The sequence below is a fragment of the Podarcis erhardii genome (genome assembly GCF_964252035.2).
Source record: "Podarcis erhardii genome assembly, chromosome: 13".
In the NCBI taxonomy this organism is placed as follows: Eukaryota; Metazoa; Chordata; class Lepidosauria; order Squamata; family Lacertidae; genus Podarcis; species Podarcis erhardii.
Window position 1 is genome coordinate 11,881,335 of NC_138502.1, and position 22,781 is coordinate 11,904,115.

At 48.0% G+C, this 22,781-nt stretch overlaps 2 protein-coding genes across 6 annotated transcripts in view; both read right to left on the minus strand.

Moving 5' to 3' along the window:
- Positions 1-5,669, minus strand: part of TEP1 (telomerase associated protein 1) — a 55,072-nt gene extending 49,403 nt beyond the window's left edge. The window contains exons 1-3 of one of the 4 annotated variants that reach the window (XM_081835133.1): positions 5,511-5,669; positions 1,664-1,942; positions 92-415 (exon numbers count right to left, since the gene is read on the minus strand). In XM_081835133.1, coding sequence (XP_081691259.1) covers positions 92-415; positions 1,664-1,906 — 567 coding nt within the window. In that variant the 5' untranslated portion in view covers positions 1,907-1,942; positions 5,511-5,669. Of the gene's footprint in view, positions 1-91; positions 416-1,663; positions 1,943-5,087; positions 5,458-5,510 lie in introns of those variants that run through there. The other 3 variants (XM_081835132.1, XM_081835131.1, XM_081835134.1) reach the window with 3 other exon arrangements.
- A 652-nt stretch (positions 5,670-6,321) lies between these two features.
- KLHL33 (kelch like family member 33) lies at positions 6,322-15,292 on the minus strand. Of its 2 annotated transcripts, none has more exons than XM_081836115.1 (5): positions 15,260-15,292; positions 11,711-12,259; positions 10,601-11,549; positions 9,641-9,811; positions 6,322-8,992 (listed from the first exon to the last, which is right to left on the minus strand). In XM_081836115.1, exons 2-5 carry the CDS (start codon positions 12,234-12,236, stop codon positions 8,389-8,391), a joined length of 2,250 nt encoding a protein of 749 aa, XP_081692241.1. In that variant the 5' UTR covers positions 12,237-12,259; positions 15,260-15,292; the 3' UTR covers positions 6,322-8,388. The 2 variants fall into 2 exon arrangements, with proteins under 2 accessions (XP_081692241.1, XP_081692242.1); XM_081836116.1 differs by lacking the exon at positions 15,260-15,292 and adding an exon at positions 13,173-13,267.
- Positions 15,293-22,781: the final 7,489 nt, after the last annotated feature.

A 22,781-nucleotide genomic window follows, 5' to 3' on the forward strand; every position in this document is an offset into this window, starting at 1 on the left:
GAAACCTCCCTCACACAATATCCTGTTGCCATGACAATACTCCAGCAACTGGGTCTGGCCTGCATAGGTCCTTGTCCAACTGAAGTCTTACTTGCAACTGTGGTTCTTCCAGTTTGGTGCTTGGTCCAAAAGCCTCATCCTGGGCTGTGTAACCCGGTGGCAACCCCAAGGATGTTGAGGTACAGATTCTTTCCTGAGGATCCAATCGGGGAGAGAACTGCACGTCCAAAGGCTTTGATAAAGCAACAGAGGTGGAAATAGGACACAGCAGGCGAGCCTTGGATTCCTCCAGCCCCTGAACAGCCAAGTGGGCAGGCTGCTTCAGAAGGGAATTCTCCAACCAGAGCAGCCTTGGTTCAGAGAAGGCAGAATACGACACAAGTTTCTTCGTGTCAGATGCTGCAGGCTGCCTTGCCTGGAGTAGGGAACGATAAACGAACAATTAGTGGCAGGAATGAGGGTGTTCATGCAATACCACCCACAAGTGTATATACAGTGTGCGGAAAACACTTGGCTATACAGTGGTACCTCGGGTTACATACGCTTCAGGTTACAGATTCCGCTAACCCAGAAATAGTGCTTCAGGTTAAGAACTTTGCTTCAGGATGAGAACAGAAATCATGCAGCAGCAGCGCACCGGCAGCGGGAGGCCCCATTAGCTAAAGTGGTGCTTCAGGTTAAGAACAGTTTCAGGTTAAGAACAGACCTCCAGAACGAATTAAGTACTTAACCTGAGGTACCACTGTACAAATCAGCAAGTGTACACTCTTTCGCACAAACATGTGTACCTATATAGAGACAGCCTGCACCTGTGTCGAGCGTAACACATGAAAAAGCCTAACGCGAAACAGAATCCCATTCGCCTTTGCATCTGCCATTCAACTCTCACTTCCCTTGGCTGGCGACAGAACACGGGGGGGGGGGCAGGTATAGCAGCAGCGGCACACCGGCGGCCTGCAGCGCAGATCTACACAATCAGGTGTATCACACAGGGCCTACTTCCTGGTACTAGGCTACTTCTGAAATGTTGAAACCTTTTTCCTGCATCAAAATCTCCCCACCCACTGTAGGGATGTGCAGGAACTGAACTGATCCCACAGCACCCACCCATCTGGGAGCACCCAAAGGGGGAAAAGGAAAAGAAACCCCAGCTACGTTTGAATCAACTCCTAGTGATGACGCCTTGTGGCTTCCGTTTCTGAGCACACCTAAGAATTGTCGTTTTGTGAAAAAACTGCCTTTCTAGCATGGTCACAAAAGTGTCTTCCCCAGGATTCTTTGGGTGGGGAGGGCTTTGCTTTGACCATTAACACCCAGTGTGGTGTAGTGGTTAAGAGCGGTAGTCTCATAATCCTGGGGAACCGGGGGTTCGCGTCTCCGCTCCTCCACATGCAGCTCCTGGGTGACCTTGGGCCAGTCACACTTCTTTGAAGTCTCTCAGCCCCACTCACCTCACAGAGTGTTTGTTGTGGGGGAGGAAGGGAAAGGAGAATGTTAGCCGCTTTGAGACTCCTTAAAGGGAGTGAAAGGCGGGATATCAAATCCAAACTCTTCTTCTTCTTCTTCATGGATCAGACATGCATCCAAATAAACCATCTCTTGTGAAATAGTTATTGTTGGTGGTCTTATTGCTACTAGCATTATGCTAGTATGCCATGCTTACCTGTGTCTGCTCAAGGACAGAGTCAAGCCATTTGAATTCCAGAGCATTTGGTGTTGTCAAGGAGCCTGCCACGACCTGGCTCTGGGCACCGAGGGGCTTCAGCGAGGCTAGCCATGAAGCAGACGGGGTAATGGGCTGCAAGAGTCGGGCCTGGACTTCCTCCAGCTTTGGAAGGGTGAGAGAAGCAGGGGCGCAAGCATGAAGCAAGGGCTTCTCCCCAAAGAGAGAGGCAGAGGAATCCATGGACTTCACTGGGAAGGCCGCTGGGTGCTTGGACGTCTGCAGAGAGAAAGAATAGACTTTGGAACTCAACACGAACAAGCCCTATGCAGATTTGAGACCAGGATACCTGAAAGAGCATCTCATCCCTTCTAAAACCAGCTGAATGCTACACTCTTAATGCATTTTTAATCTTTTGTTGGAAGCCACCCAGAGTGATTGGGGAAACCACATTAAAGAAAGACATAAATTATTATTATTATTATTATTATTATTACTCTGGAGGAGAAGGGCTGTGCTGCACATGCCATCACCTCAGGTGAGTCAGCTCCACACTATGTCACAATCGGGCCTTTGGTGTAGGGGCACCTACTTGTTGGAAAACCACCACCACCCCACCATTATTTATTAGACAGGAACTTCATTGTATTTAAAGTAATTTTTCTTTTCTTTTCTTTTAAAAAGATATTTATTAAGATTTTACAAAAAGAAAAGAAGAACATAGGTAATAGAAAAATAGTACAGACATACAGCAAAAAGAAATACATCTAAAAAGAAAAAGAAAGAAAAAACAATAGAAACGTTAAAAAGAAAAAAAAATCCAATTTTTCAGTTCATAATTCTATAACCCTCTTTCTTGACTTCCTCACATCTCCCTTTTTTGTGTTCCCCTTTACACAATCAAGTTCAGCAAATCCTTGCCCTCTTTCAAACCTCATTTATAATTATATGTTTCAGCCTATTATGTCTCCAGTTTTTCTTCTCTTTTCACATCAATTTTTGCCTATTCTTTATAACTGAATCCCTTGTACCACTTTATATACGTCTGACATAATATTACTCTGGTCTTTCCCCCTTTCCCTTTTAATCATCTTTGCATACTCCTTTTAACCATGTCACTTATGCCAAATTATCTTTATATCCAACATCATTTTAACATTCAAACAATTTACAATGCTTCTGTAAATAGTCTTTGAACTTCTTCCAGTCCTCTTCCACCGACTCTTCTCCCAGGTCTCGGATTCTGCCAGTCATTTCTGCCATAAAGTAATTTCTTTTCTAACCAGCTGTCTTAAGTGGAGATCTTCAGCCCACTCAGTACCCGTATTGGATTTGTAATTGTTTTCATGACTTTGCAATTCCGAACGATGCCTTCAGAATACTTAGAGGGGCATAAAATTCTTGCAGAACTGCATCAATGGTGATCAATAAGCGGAAGATCATTATCATTGTTTATTACACTGTTCTTGGCATTCTGAACCAAGGGAAAGTTTATTCCGAATTTGTTAAGCAGGATACCCAATGGCGATCAAGCAAAATCATATACAGTGGTACCTCGGGTTACAAACGCTTCAGGTTACCAAGATTGCTAACCCAGAAATAGTACCTCGGATTAAGAACTTTGCTTCATGATAAGAACAGAAATTGCACTGCGGCGGCACGGCAGCCCCATTAGTTAAAGTGGTGCTTCAGGTTAAGAACGGTTTCAGGTTAAGAACAGACCTCCGGAACAAATGAAGTATGTATCCAGAGGTACCACTGTATTTGCTCTGCAACCCTTCAACAGATTTGTGTCAGATAAGAGTGGCAAGATTTGCAGTGGCTGCTCAAAAGTTTTTATTAAAAGGCTGGCTGGTCACCTTATCAAGGCTGTTGTAGCAGTGGAATACCTGCATGGGCTAAGATGACCACTGAGGTCCTTTCCCAATTCCTGTGTTTCTACCTTTGTACTTTTAAGTTGCACATAGCATGTAGAAAAAAGGTAAAGGGACCCCTGACCATTAGGTCCAGTCATGACTGACTCTGGAGTTGTGGCACTCATCTCGCTTTATTTGCCAAGGGAGCCAGTGTACAGCTTCCGGGTCATGTGGGCAGCATGACTAAGCCGCTTCTTAGTAGAAAACCAGAGCAGCACACAGAAACGCCGTTTACCTTCCCGCCGGAGCGGTACCTATTTATCTACTTGCATTTTGACATACTTTCAAACTGCTAGGTTGGCAGGAGCAGAGACCAAGCAACGGGAGCTCACCTAGAAAGCTTTCTGCAAATCAGCTGCACAAGTTAATGAACAAACTAGGCATCTGTTAGTGTGAATTTAACATGCTGGTGTTTTAATGAAGCATTTCTTAGACCCCCATACTGCCACTTCTTTAAGCGAACGTTGCTGGGTTTCAACCGGGAACGAGAAACCTATGGCTCTCCCAATGTTGTCGGGTCTCAATAGATCTGAGGAAATGCTTCACACAGGCTCTCAGTGAGAAATATTGCAGTTGTGGGGCGGTATCCTTTCAACACTTGGTGTGTAAAAGACCCCAGGTTTAGGGTTATGCATCCTTTTAGCACAGCACCCCCTTGTGGCACCATAGCATGGTGAAAATAACTAGAATTATTTATTTATTTTGGAAAAGCAGAAAATTTGAGGGAATGAAGTTGGAAGATTCCCTAGAAGTCCAAAGGCCCAGGCAGGGCCCACCCACCCTGCCACTCATAGCTGCAGCCACAGCATTCCACCCTATCTAAATGTTCACTGAGTCACAAGGCTTTGCACAACCACCCCCAGCCACAACCCCCAGGCTCTTCCTGCCTCCTGGTTAATTCAGTTAATTCCCTTGTTTATCTGAAGCCACTGTCTCTCGGTTCCTGCTTTCAGTTCCTGTATTTCCCTGGAGCATTGGCGCCCGCCACAATGAAACTCCCTCCCTTATCTCCTATTCTGCTCATTTAACAAACAAACGCATTGGGCAAACATCCATAGGGAACTACCATATATACCACAGCCAGACCACTGGGTCCATCCGGCTCAGTAATACATACACTGACCTGCAGCGACTCTTCCGGGTTTCATGCAGTGATCGATCTCTCTCCCCCAGCCCCAAAGCGGATATACCTGCAACTGAACCTGGCAACCTATACATGCCAAACTCTACCACTGAGCCACACCCATCGCTCGGAGCAGCTTTAAGTTAATGAATGTTAAAGGCACAGGAGCCACACACACACACACACCCAGCAGCCCCTTATCGCCGCTTGCCAGTCGGCAACTAGAAACCATGGTTTGCGCCACCTCCGCGCGTTGCAGGAAACCAATTCCACCCGAATTCATTCAGGCTTGCAAATTCGGTACAGGTTGGCCAAAGAGTCACCTCTATAAGCTGCTTCCTCCCTCCATTTAGATTTATTATGATGATGATGATATACCACCCACCTGAGCTGATCACAATCTTTCTCTTTCTCGCATTCCACAATCTTTCTCTTTCTTTTTCCTTCTATCAGGGATTCCCCCCACCCCTTCTGCGAAATTTGCAAAAGGACTCTCAAGGCGAGGTCCGCCTCTGCTGCAACCTACAGCCTCTTTCCTTGAAATATTAGCCGGCGCCACCCCCTAACCGCCTTTGGAGAGGTACGGGCTGGGAGGTCAGCCCCACCAACAGACCCTGTTTTGTCGGTTTTCTTGGAGAGGTCGGTGCTCACCTACCCCAGAAAACCGAGTCGCCTGCACGCCTCCAGCCAGCCCTTCCCGGACGCGGAAGCTCAAGCGGAGAAACCACAGCCGGCGTAAGCACCGCCTAGGCGGAGCCTGGACTGCGCCCAAGAAGCGTCTCCCTCCCGGCAGCAAAAGCCCACGCACCTCCGGAGGGACCCAGGTGTCCAAGTCACCGGATTTGTTCCACGCGTCCGCGCTAGAGCCCCCGGAGAAAGGAGGCGATCCCGGTTGGTGGTTTATAAGGCGTCACGTTTCAGGAAGAGGCTTTGGGCGAGGAAACCCGGGAAGCCTGACCTCTCTGGTGCGCCACGGCTTTTAACCCGTTAGAGCTCATGTTGCACAAGGAGAACCCAGGAGTCCTGGCTCTTGAATCCGGAGAGCGCACTCACCGTTCAAGGGAGGAAGTGGCAGTCCTGGCTCCAGCTTCGACTTAGTCGTTTTGTTTATAAATCACTCGACTGCAAGAGCGTCCATGCAGTGCACAAAGATGGGATACAAAAAATAATTTAAAAAAATGAATCAGTTATTACTATAAAATCAAATGCCAATTAAAATAACTCATGGGTTTCTGTAGTAATAAGTAGTAGTAGTAGTAATAATAATAATAATTTGTATACAGTCTTGTACCCCCAGGTCTCAGGGTGGTTACAACAGAAAATCACCATATAAAAACACAAAATACATAATAAAAACAAAAACAGCCCAATAACCCCTCTTCCCCAACTTTTTTTTAAAGTCTTTGTTAGGTGTGGAGAGGTCAGTAGGAAAGGGACATAATCAGACCTTGATTGGAAGAGAGCCCTGTAAAATTAAGCCCACAATTAAAGAATTGGGGGGGTGGGGGGGTGAGGCATCAAAGGCATGAAGTTTTACTTGAGAGCCCCCCTCTCAATCGTATTATAGTATATAGTTCCCCACACTTTCTCTGGGCCACACTTTCAGAATAAAAAATTGCTCACACCACACCGAATTTTTTATTGATAAGTAATACATTAGAAAACAAGAAGAAAAACCCCTAGCAGTGCTTGATTTGTAGCACTGAACACAGCTACTTTATAAAATGATTGTGGGACATCCATAAAGTATGCAACAATGCAGCTACATTTGGCGAAAACATTGCCAAAATATAAACAAGCCTCCTACATACGTGCCTTAAGTATGTATACAGACTCAATGAGAGGTCTAAACTGAAACAAACTCTCATCTCGTCAACACAAAGAAGCTCTTTTCTGATCTTTCATATTTCATATTTGCTCGCAGCAAATATGCAATGAAGGACTGTAGAAGAATAGCCAATGTGCTTGAAGATTCTTTGGGAGAAACCCTGACCCGTTTAAAATGGTATGATATTGCTTTAAATGTATAGCAGAGGGTGGCCCTTTAGGAGATGTTTGATATGCATGAATCAGCAGGTTAAGGTTTCCACCAGCAGGAACACAAGCATTGTCTGCAGACTGCCTTTAAAGCTGCAGTGGCCTGTTTGAAAATCTGGCAAGGGCCCTGCAATAGCATTATAAAATCCAGGAAGAAAAGCTGGCAGCCCCAATGGGAAAGTGAAGTAATGTGCCTTAAGAGCAGGATTAATCACAGCCGTATTTTTTAAAACAAGCAAAACACCGCCTACGATAACATGTGTTTTAAAGCTAAATAGTGGGCAGCTTAATTGTTGTATACACATCATTTTGCAACTCATCGCTTAATAGAGAAGCTCTTGCATGGAACCCTATCTAGCACAGGGGGTGGTGAGCTTTTCTCAGAGGGTGGGCTGCATTCTCTTCTGAGGGGGCAACAGTAGGCAGGGCCTAAATGGGTGCAGCATCGAACCTAAATATTACCCTCTTTCTCCTCCAGGCAGTCAAGCAAGGGGTGTTAACAGAGTCCAAGGCCTGCCAGTCAAAAAGATTCCACCCCAATCAAGACTGAAGAATTCAACTCTTCCTTCTGATAACTTCATCACACTGAAGGAAGTGGGGGAAATCCCACCTTCGCCCACAGCATTTTGCCTCTCTGCTTGTTCCTCACAGAAGTGCTTTCCTTTTTAACAGCTGCACAACAGACAGAAATTCAACCAATGCAGCTTTAACCAAGAATAGTGGAAATGCAGTGGTGGTTTAAAAACAACACTGCTTCCGTTTGGTTTTTGCTTGGTGCGGTTCCATTAGAAGCACCAGGCTAGTTCACACAACTCATGGCTATTTCTTGGTAACTGCAGCATCAAACAGTATTAACACCTCAGGCAGAATTCTCACATTGCCTCCCTTGCCTCCTCCTGCTGCTGCAGTGCCGCCACCGCACAATTTCTGTTCTCATCCTGAAGCAAAGTTCTTAACCCGAGGTACTATTTCTGGGTCAGCAGAGTCTGTAACCTGAAGCTTCTGTAACCTGAAGTGTCTGTAACCCGAGGTACCACTGTAGAGATGGAAGGGACCTTGAGGGTCCTCTAGTCCCTGAAGTATACAGCAGGGGTGTGGGAACGAGGTATTGCCAACCTTTTGGGGGCCATGAGGCAGGTGAGATGACCCAAAATGGCTGCCACATCACCTACACCAGCCACTATCATAGTCACTCTTAGAGGGAAGCTCTTTGCACCGCTCAGTTCAGAACAGAGGTTGGGTGTCAAGTCTCAGCATCCAATGAAATGTGAGCACATTTAAGGGGTGCGTTCAATGTAGGGGAAGCTCAGCCACAAGTTGAGCAGGGAGACAGAACTTTCTGTTTGTGCCTTGTTGGGTTGTTGTTTTTTTTTTGAGGGGATAATCACTTGGACTTTTTGCAAGAACCATAGAAGGTGGGTACCCTGGCACCCATTAGCGGTCCTTTTAGGCTACAGCTCTTATAATCCTCAACAGCCGGCCATGCTGGCTACGGTTAAAGGGAGCTGGAGTCCTGTTAATGTGCAAAGGACTGCCAGCTCCCCTTGCCCCTGCTGCACAAGCACAGAGAAATCACGCGTGCATGTGCGAACCATTCCTAGCGTTTCTGCCCCTGTGCAGGTGATTCCACAGAAAACTGGGGAGGCGTCTCAGGAGTACTGATATGGCAACTCTGTCAAAGAATCAGCAGGGATCTCCACACTAGCCGTATCTAAGGGCGAGGGCTGTTTCCTCCTCAGAGAAGGAGGAACTTCTAAGATGCAGGCCCTGAGGTCTGCGTAAGCCTGAGGCAGCGTCCCGACGCTGACCCAGCGGTCATGGGTCGGGTTGTAGCAGTGGATCAGGTGGGTGTCGCGATAGGTGTTGTGGCTATAGCCTCCCATGATGTAGAGCTCTCCGTCCAAGACGGCGGAGGCGGCGATGACGTGGGCCTGTGGCAGAGGGGCAAGAGCGGCCCACACATCCAGGCCCGGGCTGTACACTTCGCAGGCCAGCTGGTCGGCGTAGCCCCCGTGTCCATCCCGCCATCGCAGGCCTCCCGCCACGTAGAGGTGCCCACCCATAGCTTCCATGTTGTGGCCTGCGCGCTCCTCTCGCATCATGGCCAGTGGGATGGGTGCTGCGCCCGGACGGTACTGGATCAGGGAGGACTGGCAGCGGCACGAGCCGTCACTGCCCCCAGAGACGTAGATGACTCCGTCCAGGATGCAGGCTGCATGGCCACAGAGCGGAGCGGGCAGAGGTTCACATGGCCTAGTGGGAAGGAACAGGGAGGAAATGTATATTATTCACACAACACATGGTTAAACCATGGCATTCATAATGGCAAGAGGTGGTCCCCCGACCACAGCAGCAATAGGAGCATCACAGTGCCAGCCCTTTCCTCAGAAACAGTCAGTTCCCCAAAGCGTGTTGGAATATGAAGGTCTTCATCGGCTGGCGGAAGAACACAAGGAGGGAGCCAGTCTAACTTCTCTAGGAAACTACAATTCCCCGAGTTTCTTAGGGTCAGCCACAACTGTGTAAAGTGATGTGATGCCACTTTAAAAGTGTATCTTAAGTTTCTAGCATCTGTACAACCTGAAAATTAAAGCAAAATGTACAGGCACTATTGTTGTCATTTTTTGTGCTCCTGAGAAACTTGTGTTCCTCGTTTCAATATTTTACTTTGCCACTCTCTCACACACTCACCCAAAATCATTTGTTACCTGGGTTCCACCTCAGTCTTTTACTCCCCGGGTTAAAATTTATCCAGTTCCTTCACTCTTGGACTTGTTTTCCTGATGCTTACCCTCCTCTGAACCCGTTCCATGTGTCTATATGCAGATGAAAATGCTGCACCCGGTACTGGACTCCAGGTGAGGTTTGACAAAGCCCCCCCCCCCACGCACCATTCCTCACCTCCAGGCATTGGTCTGGGGGTCATAGCACTCCACTGTATCCAGGCAGTAGGCATCGTTGGAGCTGCCTCCCAGGGCATAGAAAAAGCCATCCTGGTAGAGCACCTGGAAATAGCTCCGGTGACTTGTCATGTCGGCCAACCGCTCCCAACTACCACAGAGAGGGTCGAACCTGCAAGAGGGGAGTGTCAGGGAACAAAGACGGCGCTTGGAAGCAACCCCACCTCCCCGCAACTCTGAATCTGTTCCTAAAATTAAAGGTTCAGAAGCATCCCTCATTATGTTGTCTGTCCTTCACATCTTTCCACCTTTTCCACAGTGGCTTTAGAACATTCATGTCAAATTTCTGGACAGCCAAATGCTGCCAAAGGCAACATGCCCCTTCCTGTTTGAGGAACCTGGTCAGAGAGCAATGGATTGCTAGAAGGGCAGCACACCAACAATCTATTTTTCATTCTCTTGAGCCAGTCAATCACTAACATCCAGGGCGCATATTACTGGAACCCAGGGATGGGCCAAAACCTAATGGGGCTGGTGGTGGTGGAAGCTGCATCCAATCAGGACTGAGATGCAAGGGGATCTTCTAATCTTTCTCGCTGCCTGTGTACCAGGCTTTGATTGGCTCCCAGCCCTGATTGGCTAGAGAGCCCTATAAAACTCTGCAGGTCAGGCCAGCACCAGTTATGGACATCCTGACTGCTGCACGCCTTCTCTGACACCTGCTTTTGCCCCCCCCCCTTCACCCCCTTATCAGCCTGTTCAATAGACTACTTTTCCAAACATCCACCTCCACTCTGGCCTACGCAACTGTACTGATGATCTCCCAGCTGAAATACTGATTCTGAAGACCTGTTTATCCTTCCCATGCCCCACCCACAACTCTTCTCACATCGCGGAACTTGCAACCTGGTTCTTTCCCTCTCACCCACTCTAATTCCAAAGGCAAGAATCCTCGTCTCACTTGAACACTGAGCACATGGTGTCCCTGGTCCCATAGTAGTCCTTTCCACCAAAGATGTACATCACGTTGTCCTTGACTGCCACAGCATGCCGGAAGCGTGCCCCCTCTGGGAGCTCCCCAAGACGACGCCACTCAACCTGCTTGACCAATCCGATGCTGCTAATGAACCGGTGGGCGAACCATAAGTCCCGGCTAGGGCTGCGAGTGGCCATATTCTTTGCCAGCGTATCTCCTCCGCTGATGGCAATCACCTTCTCTGGGTACCTCACCCGGCAAGGGAGTTGCTCCAGCTTGGAAGGGCCTGGCGGGATGCTAGCTAAGGACTCGACCATGAGGCTATAGAGCTTGCCTGGGGAGGCCATCATTTCTACCGCGCGAACCTGTTTGAGCTCCCGGGTGGACATCAGAGGGAACCTGATGCAACGTAGGACTTGCTCTGCACGGTCCATCCGTCCTTCCCGGTCAGCTTCCAGCCATCGGACGGCTCCTTGGAAGGCCTCCAATTCATTGAGGATATAGAGGGCATCAGAGCTGAGGAAGTGCACAAGCTGGCTGGCCGGAAGGTCCAGGAACTTGGGCGTCCTCGTGACGTGAGCAAAGTTCCTCAGCACAAAGTTCTCGGCGGCGCTTTCCAGATCATGAAGACCGTAGGCACGTGCGAAAGAGAGGACATCCAAGCTGGATTCGGGAGTCAGCTTGTGGCGGAAAAAATCCAGGCAGAGTTCCAAGATGCCGGAGACCTGATACTGGAGGGCAGCCTGGGCAGCATCAAAGAGGTTGTCCCATCCGCCTGCCAGTGTTCCCGAGTAGACGAAGGAGATGACCAGGCCCAGATCAGTTGAGGTGAAGCGTGTGCAGAGAGGGGCGTCCGCCTGGCGGGATTCCTTCATGCCGCTGGTGAACATGCCGTGGAAGAACTCGCAGCCGCAGGCCAAGGCTAGTCGGTGAACTGGAAGGAGGGAAGATGAGATCAGGGGACCCAACAGCCATATCTCAGTTAGGAACCTATAGTCCCCAACCCAAAACATCTAGCCTTCCCATTCCATCCCACCTCACAGATCCCTTTCCTATCAGTATGTGGGGCTTCCCCTCAAGCTCTGCCTTGTTCACCTTGATAGATATCTTCCTCAGCTTTAAGCTCCAGGTCCCAGCCGATGCCTTTCTCATAAAGCTCTTCGAGGCCCCGCAGTGTCTCCCATTTCTCATCCTCTGGACTCAGCCTGTCCTCGGCCTCTATCCCAATCAACACTGCCTTGCAAATCTCGGCCACGCGAGGGACGCCCAGGGCCTCCGCGGCATCCAAGATCTCCCCAGCCTTCTCCGGTGTGGCCTCCAGCTCCCCAGTGTAGGCAAAATTCAAGATGGCCTCCCAGCCGCATGGCGTGGTCACACCATCCAGCTCCACCGTGCCGTGCTCCCCACATTCCAAGCGTTGCCGGAAGACTGAGCTCACTGCAGCAAGGATAGCGCTGTGGGCGTCATAGTCCCTTAGGCCCAGGGTGACAACCACATCCACGAGATGGCGCTGTTCTCTCAGCTGCTGAGCCACAGCAAAGAACCCATCGGCGTGGCCCTCATTCCGCAGCTCCAGCTGCTGCCCCACAGTGCCCTCTGAGGGGCTGTCAGTGCATGACATTGCCTCTTGAAAAGAAGACTGACCTGGGGGAAGAGAAGGAATGGAAATCATAAGGCAATGCAGCACTGGGGAATCATAGAACTGCAGAGGGGAAGGGACCCTCGAGGGTCATCCAGTCCAGCCCCCTGCATTGCAGGGATCTCAGCTAGAGTATCCATGACAGGTGGCCATCCAACCTCCAATGAAGGAGAGTCCACCACACCACCTTCTGAGGGAGTCCCACCCAAACCATGGGCTTCGTGTTGCAAGAAAGGAGATTCCGACTAAACACCAGGAAGAACTTTCTGAAGGTGAAGGAATGCCGTAGAACTGGAGACGGAGATGCACAGCTGCATCCCAAAACACACCCTCAAGTAACCCAAATTTAAAACACTACCACAGTCCACACCGCAATTGCTTGTGTGGTGACAGAGCTTCCTTTCCCGACAGCTGCGACCATGATAATATTTCACACCAAAAAATAATAAAGATTTCCAGTGTAAAATATTCTAAAATAGTTGTCTACGGCTGTGTACACACCATGCATTAAAAGAACATTCCTCGCAAAGAATTCTGGGAATTGTAGTTTACCCCCTCACTCACAGAGCTACAGTTCCCAGTGCCCTTAACTGTCCTGGGTCCTGCCCCCAAACAGAGGCTCTTACTTGTCTATAAGTTCAGAGAAATAATAGCAGCAGACAGTAGACTCGGGAGTCATGGTTCAGGAGTTCAAGAGCAAGCAAGAAGTTCAGAAATGGACGGAAACTATTCTCCATGCTCCACCTACTAAGCTTTTAAAGAAGATGTGCAGCATGCTCACTTGCGAGACTCATTCATGTTGCGGCAAGGTCGGGGTTGCAAATGCACACTCCGGGTGGGTGAGTCGGGTCCCATTTGCAAAGGCAGCGCCTGGTTTTTAGGTAGCAAAACCAAACCCTCCTATTCATTCACTCTCACCTGTAGTTCCATCTCCCCACTTGGCTTCTTCAAGCCCTTCCCTACCTCCATGGAGGCTCTGGGCTCTGCAGGAAAATCAGCGGGCAGGCTCCATAGTTCCCTGTACTGATTGTTAAAGCACTCTGAGAATTGTGGCTCTGGGAAGCGTATAGGGCTCTCCTAACAAACTCTCAACACCCTTAACAAGCCACATCTCCCAGGATTCTGTGGGGACGACGACAGGGAAGCCATGACTGTCTAAAGTGATGCCGTTGTGCTTTATATCATAGGCGCCAAGTTGCACCCAACATTGTGGGGGCCCGTTGCACATGCATGACGTCACACGTGTGGCACCCCCCCCCAACCTGGCCAGGCCAACTCAGCCCGCCATCCCTCACCGACCCACCACCAGCTGCCTTAGCTTTGTGAAAGGAACGTGCGGAACATAGATGCTTAGCCCCATGCGTCCCTTTGACGATCCTCAAAAGGACACGACAGGGCCAAGCATCTTCATCCTGGCATGTCCTTTTGAGGATTTCCACGGGATTTGGGGGGGCGGATCCCAAATCTTCTTAAATATATTGGGAGGAGACCCACGGCCCCTGTAAATGGCACCCCTGCTTTATATCTATGGTGTGAATGTGTCCCGTGTCTCCTCACTGAGACATTTTGCTGCCTAAGGCGAAGGATAAAATGGCGTCTGTACTGTTCCATGTGGAGAATCTAATTAAACTGGCACAACTGACTACTATTTCAATATTGGCAAAACCGGTATTCTCCACTGCACCTGAGGCAACAAGCTACTAATGGAGAAGCAGGCCAGGCCTCACAGCTTTGTTCTCTAATAGAAAACTACAGCCAGGAGCCTTTAAAGCCCTAAACAACCTCGGTCCTGTATACCTGAAGGAGCGTCTCCACCCCCATTGTTCAGCCTGGGCACTGAGGTCCAGCGCCGAGGGCCTTCTGGCAGTTCCCTTGCTGTGAAAAGCCAAGTTACAGGGAACCAGGCAGAGGGCCTTCTTGGTAGTGGCACCCGCCCTGTGGAATGCCCTCCCACCAGATGTCCAAGAGAAAAACAACTACAGTACCAGACTTTTAGAAGACACCTGAAGGCAGCCCCGTTTAGGGAAGCTTTTAATGTTTAATAGGTTATTGTACTTTAGTGTTCTGTTGGAAGCCGCCCAGAGTGGCTGAGGAAACCCAGCCAGATGGGCAGGGTATAAATAAATTATTATTATTATTATTATTATTATTATTATTATTATTATTATTAAACTGCTGAGCCCCCTGAAACCCATCCTTGAACCTGAGGTGGTTGCCTCCCAACACAGTGTTGTGGACCAAAGCTGCCTCAGTGGAAAACTGAATCTATTTTGACACCGGTAACATGGCAGGATCGTCCACTTCTCTCAATCACCATGTGTCTCTCTCCCAAATGAGAAGAATGGCTGGAAAAGGAGAAAGGAAGGGGAAACTGGCCCTGCTGCCAGCCTGCCTTCTAGCACCCTCATTTTCCCTGCAGTTAACATTGGAAAACCTTTAGCGGTGTGGGTGGGTGTTATGTAGATGATGCATAAAAAGCATGTGTGCTTTAATTACAGCTGCAAAGAGTGTGCATGTTGCACTTGCGTGATGCGTGTGTGATCCGAATCGGAGAACATGCGGTGAAGCTGTGTGCAAATTTCTTGGAAACCAGAGTGATCACAATGTTCTAGCCAGTGCGGCATTTTTGTGGTGTCTCCTCAGGGACATACCTGTGTTGCTGGAATGTGTTGTGCATGCATGAGTGTGTTGTATGACTCAGTTTGCGAGGAGGAGGGCTGGATGTCCGTTTGTGTTGTGCTTTCGCACCTGGTACATTCTTAGAAAACTGCCGTAGGCGCTTAAGTTGCAAAACCTTAGGCTGAGATGCGGTTAAGACACCTGCCTTTCTTGAGAGCTTAATTGGGGAAAAGGCAGTGTGCATATATCCAAACCCCATAGGACAGTCCACCCCCCCCCACAGCTAACCCTCCCCCTTGCCCCACAATAAAGCTCTTTCTAAATACTCCCGGCATTGCTGAGCTGCTCAGTACCATCCTGGGGGGTCCCAAACTCAAGTCTCTCACCTGTTGGGCCTGTCCAGGCAGGGGGGGCTTTCCTTAGCCTATGAAGAACCCGTAGCTGGAGTGTTGACCTCTGGGGAATTTGGCCCACGTGGAAACTGGTGAGGTTAATTATAGCCCGGCCTGAGCTACTGAAGGAGGAGAGGGCAGGCAGAAGTCAAAGCCAGATTTAACTGGTCCAAGAACCGAAAAATTCAGGCTGAATCATTCAAGTCCCCCCCCCCTTTTACAGCACCTTGAACATTGCTGGGAATGTTTATGTCACTAAAAAGCTAGAGATTATGAAATGTGGGGCTGGAAAAGACAGGAAGCTTTTTATATGTGGCATTTTTCCAGGGTCTGAGGATGACCTTTAAAGCATATCTTTGTCCCCTACAAAGAAACTTGGGGACTGTAGTTTGTTAAGGGTGCTGGGAATTATAGGTCTGTGAAGAATAATCTTTTTTTTTTGGTGGTGGCAGGGTGTGTGTGTGGATATGCTTTGAATGCTCTTCCACAGACTGGTGGGCATGCAGCCATGAATAATATCCTCCTTTTCTCTTATATTCAGAGATTATGGAATTTTAAGTAAGGTGATAGGGGCAATGATCTTCAGGGGTCTTTTCAAGTTCTGTGGTTCTATGTGACTGGAGAGCTCAGCCTCTGGAAAACGTGAGGAAGGAGCAGAGTATGATGGAGGCGGCTGAGCTGGGGACAGAAATGTGCCCAGGTTCTGGCCTGAGAACTGGGAACGGAATGAGAAATAAGTATGGGCGTGCCCTCTTTAGGACAGGGCTACACCTCTGGAAAAGGGCTCTTTAATCTCCTCTTTGCCAGCTTCATTTGCATCATAGGGGAATTCCCTCAACACTCTCGGAAAACTTTTTGTCCAGACTGGTTTTTCCAATGGGCCATAAAGAGAACAAGGGGATTTGCATGGGGGTGGGGGCAGAAACACCTGGAGCATGAGTAGGCAAACTAAGGCCCGGGGGCCAGATCCAGCCCAATCCCCTTCTAAATCTAGCCCGCGAACAGTCCGGGAATCAGCGTGTTTTTACATGAGTAGAATGTGTCCTTTTATTTAAAATGCATCTCTGGTTATTTGTGGGGCATAGGAATCCCTTCATTCCCCCCCCAAAAAAAATATAGTCAGACCCCCCACAAGATCTGAGGGACAGTGGACCAGCCCCCTGCTGAAAAAGTTTGCTGACCCCTGACCTGGAGCATAAACACAGAGAGGAACTGAGATGGGGGGAGGGGGGGAGAAGGCAGGTGGAAAGAGGAGCACTTCGTTTTTTATTGCTTTCAAATAAAGTTAACAAGTAAGTTAACAAATATATTTACGTATAAAGTGGTACCTCGGGTTAAGAACTTAATTCGTTCTGGAGGTCCGTTCTTAACCTGAAACTGTTCTTAACCTGAAGCACCACTTTAGCTAATGGGGCCTCCCGCTGCTGCTGTGCAATTTCTGTTCTCATCCTGAAGCAAAGTTCTTAACCCGAGGTACTATTTCTGGGTTAGCGGAGACTGTAACCTGAAGTGTATGTAACCTGAAGCGTATGTAACCCGAGGTACCACTGTATATGGAACTTGCTCCCCCAGGAGGCAAGTCAGGGCCACCAACTTGGATGACCTTAAAAGAGGATTGGATAAATTCGTGGAAGAGATAGCTATCAGTGATTACTAGCTATGATAGCCATGTTGTGCCCTCTGCAGTTGCTGGCTGGCTGCAGTGAGAAAAGACATATCAGTGCAAAATAAAAACAAGAACCAGTCTAGGTTCTGGTGAATTACAGGCTTTACAAAACTGGAAAAGGGTTAGCACTAGCAGTCATCTCCAATATATTTTAAGGAGGTAAAGAACTACAAAACTTTTAGAAGACATCTGAAGGCAGCCCCGTATTGGGAAGTTTTTAATGTTTGACATTATGTTTTTATTTGTGCTGGAAGGTGCCCAGAAACTCAGCCAGATGGGCGGGGCATTATTATTATTATTATTATTATTACTATTACTATTACTATTACTATTACTATTACTATTACTATTACTATTACTATTACTATTACTGATCAGATCAAAACTTTATTAGCAAAGCCAACAGGCCACAGCTATACAAGAATTAAAAATAAAAAGAAGAATAAAAAGAAGAAAAGAGCAGGCAAAAGGAGGTCCGTCAGATGAACAAGTCTGTCACTCAGATGGTGGCCCTCAATTTCACAGCTCTCTCGATGTACCTCGCGACCTTCTCTGTTATCTGACTATCCGTATCAGATAAGAGAAAATACAGTGTAATGTCTGGTGAGCGGCCGGGGTTGGAGAGAATGAGTGGAGTAATAATCTCATTCCTTAGGTCTTTGTAAATGGGGCAGGATAGGAGGACGTGGGACACTGTTTCCGTGTTACCATCTCCACATGGGCAGAGACGTTTTTCAAATGGAGTCTTTTGATAACGACCTTCGAGTACAGCAGAAGGGAGAACATCCCATCTAGCCAATGTAAAGGCACGTCTGTATTTTGGGATGGTTAATTTATACAAATATGAAGCTGGAGAGTCAAAATGAGAAGGGGGAAAGTAGGTATACCATGGGCACAGTTTCTTTAAGATAGTCAGGTTGTTTTGCCGTTCAATGTCTTTCAGGCGCTGGCCTATTAGACTCTTTGCTTTAATGAGGCCCATTGATAGTAGGGACTGTGAATGCAAACCGCATGTAAGGAGTTTTTGATGCACAGTTTTGAACCACTTGCTTTTGTGAGGGTCTTGCATTACTAGAGGCAGTAGACCAGGTGGATTTAGATTAAGACGAAGCCAATAGTTGAATGTTCTTTGCCAGGTCTGAGTTTCTACAGATGGAAGGCAGGCCTCGAGTCGTAATGCTGCGTTTGGAACACAGGTGGGGACGCCGAATATCTGCCTTAGGAATTTAGACTGAACAGTTTCAAGACTGGAGCAGTGGTTACCCGTCCAGATTTGTATTATTAAACAGGGCTCATTCTTTTCCCTCTTACATTATCCCAAAGCATCCTGCTTGGAGTTACAGGCTCCCATATACTTCATATAACCCTCTCATAATTGAGGGCGCCCTTTCTTTCTCCTCCCACCCCGCCAGTACTTGGCATAAAGTATCCTTGTTGCTACAAACCATACGCAATAATGATTTCTCTTTCATCTTTTGGAACAGCGTCTCTCAAGTATGTTAATGAAAACAATTTGGGTTGAGGACATCATCTGCGTTCCAAAATAATTTGGATGTCCCTTACAATACCTTGCCCAATACTTCCTTGCGACACACAGTTGGCACACCAGCGAAGGGACAAGTCCATCAGCATTTCTTAAAACATTGCACTGCAGACGGGCCGCTGGACAGTTTGTTCTTTGCAGATGGCCTCGTTTTCTTCTCTCCAATGCTACAGCCACGTGGGTCAGAATTAAAACTCGGCTCCTTCAACATTCCGGTGACTCATTACCACACACACACACAAAACGTGGGGCAGAGGGGGAAAGTGGCGTTTCTAAGGAGGAGGTGAGCATTGTCAGGTTTATACCTGCTCTGTGGCATAGCTTGAAAGCTTTCTCAGGAGAGAACTGTTTACCCATTAACATGCACATTTGGTGCAGTTTTCTCGGAGCACAGAAGGAGTAGAAGACATGCAGTGGCGTAGCGTGGGGGGTGCAGGGGGGCCGGCCGCACCAGGTGCAACATCTGGGGGTTAGGGTTAGGGGGCGCAAATCCACAGGTTAGGGGGTGCAAATTACTTGCCTTGCCCCGGGTGCTGACAACCCACGCTACGCCACTGAAGACATGTGAGGTTTCAGCACTTTTCTTCTGGAACACACGCAGCCATTAATTCTGGCTGCATACATGAACAGGGCTTCCCCTAAAGAAGCCTGTGGGTTGCTAAGGGTGAAGGGAAATGTAGCTCTGCCAGGGGTAAACTACAACTCCCAGGATTCTTGGGGGGTTCTTTAAATGTATGTAGCCTTTTATTGTTGGCTATACCACCTCCTGAAACAGCACTGTGGGTTTTAAACTCTCTGACATATAACGAAGAATTAAACCAGGGGTCAGCAAACTTTTTCCTTCAGACCTTGTGGGGGGGCCGGACTATATGTTGCCATGATTTTGACCCACATTTTTGGCAAAAACCCTTATTGTGACCAACCCCAATGTTGCCCAAATGTGATGGGGGGGGTGTTCCCTCATAAAAACCCACGCTGCTTCCTTTGCGTTTTACGCATTGACAGTTATTGTGTCTCTCGTAAGGCAGGGTGGGGGGCTGAGGTAAGTGCGCCATTCCTGTCAGCCCTGGAGAGCGTGTGCACATGTGTGGGGGAAGGGAAAAGCCATTGGCCATGCTAAGTCAGGCCGGCACCGCTCAAGCAAAAATGTTCTTTTCCCCGTGTGAGGGAAGACAAGGTAGCAGCGGCTATTTACCTTTCCATGGCTCGCACCGTGTAGCTAATGAGCAGCTTCCCCAGCAGAGTGCAGAACTGCTTTGGAGGGCAGCTGCCCAGGCACTCCCCACTTCCTCTGGCGGGGAGCACTGCCGCTACAGATACCAGTGGGTGTTGCTCCTGAGGCGGCTCCAAGCCCCTGCTGCCGCAACTGCCCTTCCTGAGGTCAGTCACTGGCTGCTCCATGGTGGAAATCTGAACTGTGGTTCCTTTTCCCTCTTCCTCACCCTGGAAGAAAAGATTGCTGCACACAACAGACGGAGAAGGGGCTTGTCTTGAGCAGCCGCCTGCCTCACTTTTGAGCCCCCAAGCCTGGCTGAGTTGCAAAAACCATTGTGCGCGCTATGTCGGCTGCCTGGATTCCCGGACTATCCCCGGGCTGGATCTAGAAGGCAATTGGGCCTGATCCAGCCTGCGGACCTTAGTTTGCTGACCCATAAATTAATCAGTCTCCTGTACTCCTGTATTTTTCAGGCAGACTAATGTGCTCCCCTCAATATGTTGTTGGACTATAGTTCCCATCATCCCTGACCACTGGCCGTGCTGTGAGGAGCCAGTGTGGAGCAGAGCTTAGAGTACTGGATATGAGGACCTGGAAGACCACGGTTCAAATGTGGTCTGATGTTTTAATGTATTTTTAATCTTTTGTTGGAAGCCGCCCAGAGTGGCTGGGAAAACCCAGCCAGATGGGCGGGATATAAATAATAAATTGTTATTATATAATTAAATTTAAATGCCAACACAGCCACCAAGCTCACTGGGTGACCTCAGCCTATCCTGCCTGCCACACTAAACGATTGAGGCCTTACAACGATTAAGGCCTGTGGAACCTGAAGGAGTGCCAATTCCGTCAACCGAAACAGTCGAGAGAGGACACGTGTGGTGGTAAGGCAATCTCACTGGTCCTAAATTTCTACACAGATCTGCAACAGTTTAAGGACACATTCCAGCTAGGTGAAACTACTCCGGATAGGAGGTCCGGGGAGATTTCTGAGGGCTAGACAGAGAGGCTAGAGGGGGGTAAAATTGTATATGGCTCCTGCACCAGCCCATTCTTGATGTAGAAGGTCACTGGTTCAATCCCTGGCATCTCAAGACATGGCTGGGAACATTGCCTGTCTGAAAAAAACCTGGAGAGCTGCTGCCAGTCAGTGTAGGCAATGCTAAGCTACATGGACCAATGCCCTGACTCAGTACAAGGCCTGTTTCCTGTGTCCACCCTGCAAGGGGAAAGAAACAGCAGCCCCCACATCTTCTCTTATTCTGGACCAGTGGTATAAAATGGGTGTAGTAGCACAACTGGGGTCTGCTGCAAGGAAGGGAGGAAGCCCTAATGAAGACGTCTTACATAGGAGCTCCCCTAAATCTGAGGGTGCCTCTGCCAAATATTGAATGTTCTGCCCTGGACTCTGAGAGGAATTCTCCTTTTTGTTTTGTTTAAGAAAGTACAAAATAGGATGCAATCCAGATCTCATCTGAACAGTTTGAAGCATTTGGGGAAATTCTTATTGTTGTCACGCAGCCAATGGTTCTCTCTCATCTCCGTTTTACAGGTGAATTAAACACCTTTTATACCAACCGCATTAGTCTTTAAAAGATGATTAGACAAACTCACAGAGGAGAGGGCTATTGATGGCTAGTAGCCACGGCCATGCTCTTTTGCCACAGCTGGAGGCAGCCGTGCTTCTGAATACCAGTTGCTGGAAACCTCAGGAGGGGAGAGTGGTCTTGTGTTCGAATCCTGCTTACAGGTTTCCCATGAGCCTCTGTTTGGCCGCTGTGGAAAAAGGATACAATACGATATGACATGATACGATAATCTTTATTGTCATTGTCCCATACAGAACAACGAAATTGAAAAATCTACATCAGACATTCAAAAACCAACAAGCCTGCTATCCCAGCCATCCCAACCTGGTTAACCCCCTAAAAACTCTGATACCCCATTTTTAAATACAATATACTCCCATACAGACTCCTTACAATGCGTTGAAAACCAAAATCGCATTTGGGTAGAAACTGTTTCTCAGGCGGCTAGTCCTAGACTGAAGAACCCTGTACCTTCTTCCAGAAGGCAGAAGCTGAAAGAGATCATTTCCGGGGTGCGCACTATCCTGCACCATCTCTGCAGCTTTCTTATGGCACCTGGAAGCACAGATTTGATCCAAGGTGGGAAGAGTGCACCCAATTATTCTCTCTGCAGTCATTACAACCCTGGACAGCATTGTTTTTCCCTCACCATGCAGCTCCCAAACCACACACAGAGACCATAAGTTAAGACACTCTCCACAGTACAATGGTAAAATGCCATCAACGGGTCCTCTGAGAGATTGTTTTTCCAGAGGATTCTCAGAAAATATAACCTCTGCTGTGCTCTCTTCATCAGGTCTTTGCTGTTCTCTCCCCAGGTTAGGTCATCTCTCAACTCCATTCCCAGAAATCGAAACACTGAGACCTGTTCCACGCACTTCCCCTCAATAATACCTGGCAGGGGAGATACCATGATCACAATTTACATTTCCTAAAGTCCACAATAATCTCTTTTGTTTTCTTTAAGTTAAGGAGTAAGTTGTTTTTCCTGCACCACTCCCCAATGGACTAGATGGGCCATGGGCCTGATCCAGCAGGCTTTGGGGAGGGGAAAGTTTCCTGTGACCTTTCTTTATATATACTCTCAGGGAGCTCCCCTTTTGTTTCGGTTGCCCTCACAGAGAAATGTTTTTGGCGGAAATGACTGGCAGAATCCGAGACCAGGGAGAAGAGTCGGTGGAAGTAGATTGGAAAAAAAATAAAGATTATTTACAGAAATATTGTAAAATTAATGAATGTTAGAAAATGATGTAATGATGTTACATGGCTTTAGCAGAAAGGTGATAAGGAATTAGGTACAGATGCATTAATGTATTAAAGGGGAAAAACAAGGTTAGAACATGTTAAGATTAATTACAGGACAGAAAACAGAGGAAGATGGAAAGGAGTTGCTGAAACAGTTAATTGAAGTGGAATACAAAAAGGGAGGCGTGAGGAAGTCAATGAAATAAGTGAATGAAAGTTAAGACTGAAAAGATTGGAAGTGTTTTTCTTTTTGTAAC

Excerpts from the sequence above, each read along its gene's own strand:
- KLHL33 (XM_081836115.1), bottom strand. The coding sequence starts at position 12,236 with ATGTCATGCACTGACAGCCCCTCAGAGGGCACTGTGGGGCAGCAGCTG. Across the intron at positions 11,550-11,710 it reads TGAGGAAGATATCTATCAAG|TTCACCGACTAGCCTTGGCC; the intron begins GTGAACAAGGCA and ends CCCTCCTTCCAG. Across the intron at positions 8,993-9,640 it reads CCCCAGACCAATGCCTGGAG|GCCATGTGAACCTCTGCCCG; the intron begins GTGAGGAATGGT and ends CCTTCCCACTAG.